Below are 9,247 nucleotides of genomic sequence, written 5' to 3' on the forward strand. Positions count from 1 at the left end.
ATTTAAGCTTGCACTCACTTATTTTCCAAATAAAATCTGTCACCAACATTCATTTACGCCATTTCAATAAAATCCGAGGCGGAAAGTATGAATGAATAATCAAAATGAACTACTCTTGAAAAATATATCGGCTAGCAGTGGCCTATAAAATTTAGTCAGTATAAAACAAAAGCCAAACTCACGTACTTTCAAAATATTGCGCGATTATTGACACGTAACGTCTTGACGTCTCTGACGACGTTTTAATGCTACAATATTTGTTTCTGTTGTAATTTGTTAATTATGTCGGTATTTGATTAAGTATCATACCAGAGACAGGTTTATGTAATTGTCCAGAAGAATGAATATACAAAAAAACAAGAGGGCTAAGATGGCCATAGATCGCTCATGTGAGAAACACGCCATAACAGCGTAAACATGTTTGACCTAGTGATCCATTTTTTTGACACCACATGCCCCAGTTTCAAACTCGGACAGAGTTGTTAAGGAGATAAATATTCTGACTTAGTTTCATGAAGATTGGACAAAAAATGTGGCCTCTAGAGTGTAAACAAGATTTGTCTTCAATTTGGCCTGAAGACATAGTTTTTTACCTAACAGGCCTCTAGAGTGTAAAGAAGCTTTTCCTTGGATTTTACCAAGTGACCTAGTTTTTAATCCTACATGACCCATAATTGAGATCCTACAGGACTTCATGAACCCAAACATTCTGACCAAATTTTATGAAGATTGAATGCAAATTGTGTCCCCTAGACTGTAAAAAAGCTTTTTCTTTGATCTGACCTGGTGACCTAGTTTCTGACCCCATGTGACCCAGATAAAATCTCATTCGAGATTTCATAGAAACAAACATTCTGACCGAGTTTCATGCACATCAGATGAAAAAATGCAGCCCCTTTTGCATACACAAAGATTATCTTTGATTTGACCTGGTGACCTAGTTTTAGACCCTTGATGATCCATATTCAAACTTGACCTAGATTTCATCAAAACAAACATTCCGACTAATTCTTATGAGTTTCAAACCTAAAATGTGGTCTTTATTGTGTTATATGGATTTTCCTTTCGTCTAGCCTAGTGACTAATTTTTAATCCTACATAACCCAGATACGTACTTGGCCTGAAGATCATCAAGATAAACATTCTGACCAAGTTTCATGAGGATAGAGGCATAAATATGGCCTCTAGACTGTTAAAAAGCTTTTCCTTTGATTTGACATTGTGACAGATTTGAACTTGAGCTAGAAGTCATCAAGAAAATCATTATGATCAATTCTCATGAGTTTAAAAGTTAAAATATGGTCTCTAAAGAGTTAACAAGATTTTCCTTGATCTAGTCTAGTGACCTAGTTTTTGACCCAACATAATCCAGTTTCAAACTTGGCCTCAACAGCATCAGGATAAACATTTTGATTAAGTTTCATGAAGATGGAGTCATTAATATGGCCTCTAAAGTGTTTACAAGCTTCTCCTTTGATTTGACCGGGTGACCTAGTTTTTGATCCCACATAAGTCAGATTCAAACTAGACCAAGAGGTCATCAAGACAAATATTCTGACTAATTCTCATGAGTTTCAAACTTAAAATGTGGTCTCTAGAGTGTTAACAAGATGTTCATTTGATCTGGCCTAGTGACCTAATTTTTGAACCAATATGACCCGGATCGAACTTGGCCTAAAAATCATCAAGATAAACATTCTGACCAAGCTTCATGACGCCGGACAATGACCGGTCCCAATAGATCACACTGAGCAATTCGTGGCATGATGAGCTAAAAATAGCTTGTCAATATTGTAGTAAATTACTACATTCCGCTTTTGGTTGGACTACGCACGTTAAAATTTTATGGTAAACTACTTCCTTAAAACACGATCCTTATAAAAATGTCCTTGACAAGATTTGCATGATAATACACAACGGCGGAGTTTTTGTCCTCTAAAGACAAAGGCAATTTAATGATTTCCAATAATGATGTACTGAACTAAAAAAGATAATAGGTAAGGGTAGATTTCTCGGAAGCATAGAGCACCAAAACATATATGTCGGTTAACTGTCAAAACAAAAAAAAATGTAACATTTACATTACAAAATACCTTGATGTTAAAATGAGCATTTTATGAATGTTCCATAGATTTCTTATCAGTTTAATAATAACTTACAATGATAACCGATTGACCATAAATTGCTAACCTGAAATATTAAGGGTATATATGGGATGTGTTATCACTGGTACAATGTACAAGGTTTAAAATTGGTAGTCCCTCCTGGTATAAAGACAGATAAAGGTTATGTACCAAGTATGGCTAGTAGTACTTAGATAGTATATAATTTTATATACAAAATTTTAGTCAATTCTATTTTGTAAAGACACATAAAGGTTATGTACCAAGTATGGCTAGTAGTACTTAGATAGTATATAATTTTATATACAAAATTTTAGTCAATTCTATTTTGTAAAGACAGATAAAGGTTATGTACCAAGTATGGCTAGTAGTACTTAGATAGTATATAATTTTATATACAAAATTTTAGTCAATTCTATTTTGTAGCATTCCTTTAAACGTTTACATTATCATGTTTATATGCTCAATCATTTTTATGTAAAAGTTAAAGGACCGACACGAGTGCGTTATCGCAAATATCATGGCGTTGTGTGCAATTAAGTGTAATAAAACTCCGCTGGGGGAAATGCACATTTTATGAACAGACTTAATCAAACCCAGTCTTCTATCATGTTGCTTGGTTGCGTTCTATGCTTTCAAATGATCTTTTAACAGGTTTGATTAACTATCAAGAGGTTCAAGATTTCAATATTAATTTATTAATGCATAAATATTATACAAGGTCCATCGCCACAAACTAAAATGGCGATTACAATTAGTACATGAGAAAAGTACAATAACAGTTATAGGTATAAGTAATCTGTACAAATAAAACAATGTTACATTATAACCAATTAATGCATTTAAATCTATACATATATTCTTCACAATATCACATAAAACCTCAGTAACAACTGACATTAAATGAGTTATGCTGTGTTAATCCAAAATTCACATGTGGGTATCGTGCATACAACAGTAGAATATACAGCACAGTCAATTTGTATATAATATATGTAACTGCATTTAAAGTTATGTTCATCGCAGACAAGAGAAAATGGACATTATATTTATTTCAGCACTGTAATTCTTGTCATATGAATTGTGCTGTACGTTACGCGTGCCTCATGTTACATGCAAATTTCTAGTAACACACCTATATGCAACAGTTGTCTTTAAGTGCTTTCTAGCGACTGTAAAATTTCCCAACGTCCTTGGACTTACTGTTATGATATTTTCAGGTCCTTTTTGGATCATGGAGAACATTCATTTTTACTGTAATAAAATACCGCTTAAGCTGGTGCTAGGGAACGTTGCACATTTCATTACCTCTCAGGAATATGAGTCATTCAATCCGAGTCTGCAATTGCAATTATGCTGCTCGATCGCATTTATGCTCCCAAAAGACCTTTTCACAGATTTAATTAACTATCACAACAGCGGTCTTTCAGTGCCGTCCGTTTGGCGGCTGTATGTCTCCCCGTACCTGGACTCAGTGTTATATTTTTTGGTCCTTTTGGATTATGGAGAACATAATTTTTTACTGCAATAGAATTCAGCTTTAGCTGGTGCTAGGAGGCGTGAGCGATGTTGCACGTTTCAATACCTCTCGAGAACAGATTCAATCAATCCCAATCTGCAGTTGTGTTGCTTAGTTGCGTTCTATGCTTTCAAATTATTGTGTCACAAATGTTATTCATTTAAAAGATACGCATGCTGATTTGAAAATTTAATAATATATGTGAATATACAAACACACAAGCTGAACTGAAATGCGCAAATCAATACAACATAGATTTTATCTGCCATGAGTGATCTTTGCCATCAGCGAAAGATGACCAACTGTAAATATCACAATAAAAATTATGTATAAACTATTAACAAGATTTGAATTATTGCTGAAAATAAATAATTTCTTAACATAGTACGAATAAAATCTACTTTAAATAATTAAATGAACTAAAGTTGCCCTTACAACATGGAAATAGGTAAATATATAACATTATTTGTTATCGAAAAGCAAAGTTATGCTTTAAAATTAATATACTCTTACAAAGGTTCAAGTGAAAAAAACACAACACACACACACACACGCACAAACACACACACACAATACAGAAATCATAAATCGAAATTTAAAGCAATTATTGCAAACATTAGCTAGTTCAATACGTTCTTGACCATAGTCCTTATAAAAAAACTTTGCTGAAACTTAAAGGTACTAACCCACAGTTGGATCAAATGTTTCAACATTTGCATTTCCAATACGTTTGGCATAAATATATATATGGTATATATATGACAGAGAACAAATGAAGAAGTGAGCGAAAATAAGTGTTAGATATTGGAACAAAGGCAAGAAGGTTGCTTTTCTTTGTTGTTTCAAAAGCATTGCAACGGTTTATTCCCTCCTGCCTAATATTTTATTTATTTTTTAGCTAAGACATGTCAATAAGTTTATATCATATGTCATTTTTACAATACGCACTTTTTATGGATTTTCGAGAGAAAACAATTTTCGTCTAAAAGTCTAAAGCGCACTTACATGGTCAGATGTATTTTGATTAATTCAGTAGTATCAAATATACAAATTATTGAAAGTAAATCAGTTCGAATTGGTCTGTGAAAAAGTGTAATGATATAAAAGACATTTACAGTAATGGAATCATTTCAGCATCGTATATTTCTCGTTTTTCTTTCCTTTGTTTTATTTGAGTTATTGATTCTAAGATACGATCTTCAAATTTGATGTCATTTGTGCTTATGGTGACATAGTTTTCAACATATTTTGACAAATCCTTTGGCATGTTCTCGATGCATACTTGACCTGATGTGCACAAGAGTAAGTAGTTGTAATTCTCAAGCTGAGATTTTGTAAGAATTTCAGTCAATATGTAGAGTGAGATTTCATCATTTAATAGTCCGTCATTGACAATGTATATGACAAAGTCAGCAGCATCAAGGATGTCAGGAAGTTCTTCTCTTTTGTCAGTTCCTACCGTAAAAAGCATGTCTAACACTTTCATGGTTAGATTCCTCTCAGAGAGGAAGGACATCAGCTTATTCTTAACATACAAATGAAGTTCATCTGGATAAGAAACAAGAATACGCTTCGAGTCTATATCAATGCACTGTTCTTTAGTGTTCGCTTCGGCGTTACCATTGTTTAGTGTAAGACTGGCGACCAGGTAATCAATTTTTTCCAAAAGTAGCTTCGCATGCCTATCTACACAGTTATTGCTTCTTATAAAAAGCCTAAGACTTCCATCTAGGTGTTTTTGTTTCTGAATAGTCTTGTCTGTAACCAAAATTAAAGAGTTTATTGATGAGGTCATGCATTTATCATACGCTATATTCCATGATGCTTGGATAATTTTATCATTTATTGAATCTACTGGCATGCACAAGATTACACTTTTTGAACTAGCTATCATTTTTTTTATGTTTTCTATCCATGTGTATCCTATAAAAGAATGCATGTATAGATCGCCAATTTCGTATCCTCTTTTCCTTAAATGATTAATCATCACTTCTACGAACTCTTTGTCTTCCTGAACGTAAATGACTACAGTATCATAAAAGCTGGTTTCTTCTTTCTGTTGTTTCTTGTCAAAAGGATGTATATTAAAGAAAACAAACAATAAAACTTTAACATTAAACCTGAAAATGTAAATTATCAATGAAAGCACTAGAAGCACGAATACCACAGAACCAATTATAATTGATGGTAGAAAGACGTGTTCACCCACACTGAAATTATTTGTCGTTGTACACACGAAGTGTGAATCAGAGACAGCGATGAACTGCCTGATGTTATTAGACTTTTCCAAACACTGAACTTTTATCCAGTCAGCTATAAGGTCTTCATCATTTAGTAGCCATGTCTTCATCCATCTCATTGTGCAATCGCAAACAAATGGATTGTTTGACAATGTCAGTTTTGTCAACTGTAGTGATTGTATTTGAATTGGAAGATAGGTCAGGTTATTTGAGTGCAGATAGACGATCCGAACGATGCTCAATTTGTTAATAACTGATGCAGAGATTTGTTTTATATGATTATTTGCTAGATTTAAAATTGTTACGTTTTCTAAATATGAGAATGAACTGACTTTTGAAATATTTGAGTTCTCAAACCACAACTCTAATGTATACGGTGGTAATATTTGGGGCATTTCCACCAGAGAACGACCTCTGCAGTCAACTATGATCGTGTCTATAGATTTTCTTTTAAAGCAGTCACATTTCTGTGGACACTCTGTCATAGTTACCGCGCAATACTTATCTCTCTCTGTGATATTCCACATAAATCGGCCCCGTAATTCTGATGGATGCTCGCACTGAAAAGTGTTCAAAGAGAGCCTGGCTAACTGCATCTGGCCTGTCCCGTTAGCAATTTCATACAACCTGCGAATTACGTATGTGTCACAATTACATGTGAGTGGATTTCCATTAAAAATCAGAGTAAAATGTGATAGCAAAGTTAAAAGTTTGCTCAACTGCAGGGCAGTTACTTTTTCAGATGGAATAGTTTTGATTTCATTATCATAAAGTAGAACTATCGGAAGCGGTTCTTGTGACTTTAAAGGTATTGCTAATTGTGTTTCAACTTCTTTTTCAGCTATGTTCAAGTTACTCAAATGATCCAAAAGTCTAATGATACTTTGTCCAGTTAATTTTGCATCACCTATATGATATATACTTAAAAATGTAGCATAAAAAGGCCAGACAGGAATGTTTTTTAGAGGATTAGAATTCAGATAGAGCACTTTAAGAGAATTAGTTTGATTCTTGAAAATATTTGCTGGTAAATATTCTATTAAATTGTTATTTAGATCTATTTCCTGTATATTTGAAAGTGACTGAAATGGGTCACTGTGAATACTTTTTATTAAATTACCAGACACGTCAATGGTCAAAATACTTCTTAAACCTTTGAATATATTTTGCGGTAACACTGTTAATTTGTTATTTTGGAGATAGAGGTATTTCACCAGAGGCTGATTTTGAAACAACTCCTCATCTATACTTTCTATGTTGTTGTTGGAAAGATCAATTGTTGTACTTACAACTATTTCGTAGAATAGAACAGGTTTCATAGAGTCAATAGCCATCTCGGATATTCGTATTTCATCGCCACTTCCACTTAAATATAGCAAACTTTGATTGATTTGGCAATTAAGTAAAACAAGAGACGTTTCTGAAAACAAGTAATAATATGGATATGATTTCTGCATAAAGTAAAAAAACAATTTCATCACATCCATTATTGCTCTATCTTTCGTTTTGCCCTTGGTATGATTCCTATTGAATGGAAAGTGCAAAGCGCCGTGTATGTTTACGTTACATAGAACTAGGGTATATAAATTTGGGAACCGTTCTTGAAGTGCAGTAGAATTTATATCCAAGCAAATTTTTAGAGAAAGTATAACTGTCCTGGAAAATGTTTGTTTGCAAGAATACCAAAATAACATTTTGCTAAAATTGGTTTTCTCTTCTTCACATGAATTTTGAATCAGAAGCATTTGAAGATCGGACGCGTACATGCAGTTAGTGTCCATCTCAAAAATCTTCGGATTTTCGAATACTTGTAACATGACGATTCTTCCAAATGTTAGAAAAACATTAACCTCCTCAACAGCAACTGAACATTTATACAGAATTAATACTATATTCCACTTTTGTGTGACGATCCTTAAACTAGAGTTGAAGGGCATGAAATGAATTTGAGATTGATAAGGACACACAAATTTTACAGCAATCGTCAGATCAGATGGGTTGATTGTCCCAATGTTATTTTCGTCTTGTTCATTTGTTGATGATAAAACTACGTAAATAGATGTCGTGTTTACCGAGCATTCTTCTTTTTCAAAAATTTGGAAATTGACATATCTGTCCAGAGGATTTTTTATATTCCCTTCTTTCTGTTCATCTTCAGAATAGAGTAACGTACAAACTTCAGCATAGCTCAAAACCTTTAATAAGCTACACGGGACTATTGCCAAAAGTATGTACATTATTTTCATACATTTCATAGTTGCAGTTAATTTTAATATTCCTTAATATTTGTATAGCGTCAACAGTTTTATATAATTTAAACCATGTATATAAGTGTCTGTATTGATTTTTATTGTCATGTATATCGCATTGGAAACAGCCAGTTCTGTGGCATCAGTAGAACGTCCAACATATAGTTCAGACTTAATCACTGGCCTTTCTAACGCAGGTATTTACAATACCATACTATCATATATATCCCAACCATATCGTATCGAATGCACTTTTATATAATGTCCTAGCATGTATGTATGTATGTATGAATATTAGCCGATCCTCGCTTTTATTTAAATATTTAAAAAGCATAAATTGCCCGAAATGTCCTCACTTTTGATCAGTTATCAAACCGCAATAAAGAGTTACTTTATGTTAGCTTTATTTGTAACTTTTCTTCTTAAATGTTTTCTACCATACTTTGATAACAGTTCATCATATAAAAAGAATGGTGAATACGGAAGTTTTGTAAAATGTATTTGATTGGATACTTGTATAGCTTGCGAGACTGATTGAGAAATTTAAACCCCATTGGTTTTGACAGAATGAATAATTTGAATACCATTTACAAAATAAAACCCATTCATAATATCTTGTTACATTTTTAAGCTCACTCATCTGTTATTTATTGAAAAATACCCTATATAATTTATTTTTGGTTAATGTCTATGGACTAGAAGGAAAATGAAAAAGGTATATTCGAGGGGTGATCCAGAATTACTCGGAAAACATCTGAAAAAATAAATAAAACTGTTCAAGATGCGCAGATATAAATTTATTTGCGTATGTAACTATGTAATGTGCATAACCATACAACATTTGAATCAAATAATACATTTCTTTAGACAAAATTCAATGTTTGTGTATTTTAGTAACACTGAAGCGGTGCAACGTCAAATTTCATTATGTGGCGTCATCTTTGTTCTCATTTTATGCATGATAATGTCAACTTAAAGCATCATTAAGCAAGGATGAGAGCATAACACAATATATTCTCCACTGTATTAAATACGCTTCTCCCACCGGCTTACCTACGTTATCTATGCTATTTAGAAAATGGTTAGGTTTGGATAGATATTGTTTCAGGAACTGTT

The 9,247-nt window shown here is 33.1% G+C and overlaps 1 protein-coding gene across 1 annotated transcript; it reads right to left on the minus strand.

Moving 5' to 3' along the window:
• Window positions 1-3,818: 3,818 nt before the first annotated feature.
• Window positions 3,819-8,602, minus strand: LOC123554978 (protein toll-like). The gene is made up of 2 exons (XM_045345446.2): window positions 7,172-8,602; window positions 3,819-6,509 (listed from the first exon to the last, which is right to left on the minus strand). Exon 2 carries the CDS (start codon window positions 6,476-6,478, stop codon window positions 4,754-4,756), a length of 1,725 nt encoding a protein of 574 aa, XP_045201381.2. The 5' UTR covers window positions 6,479-6,509; window positions 7,172-8,602; the 3' UTR covers window positions 3,819-4,753.
• Between the last annotated feature and the right edge of the window lie 645 nt (window positions 8,603-9,247).

The sequence above is a fragment of the Mercenaria mercenaria genome, chromosome 7 (genome assembly GCF_021730395.1).
Source record: "Mercenaria mercenaria strain notata chromosome 7, MADL_Memer_1, whole genome shotgun sequence".
In the NCBI taxonomy this organism is placed as follows: Eukaryota; Metazoa; Mollusca; class Bivalvia; order Venerida; family Veneridae; genus Mercenaria; species Mercenaria mercenaria.

Bases quoted from the DNA above. Each gene is read 5' to 3' on its own strand.
- LOC123554978 (XM_045345446.2), bottom strand. From the start codon at position 6,478: ATGCAGTTAGCCAGGCTCTCTTTGAACACTTTTCAGTGCGAGCATCCA.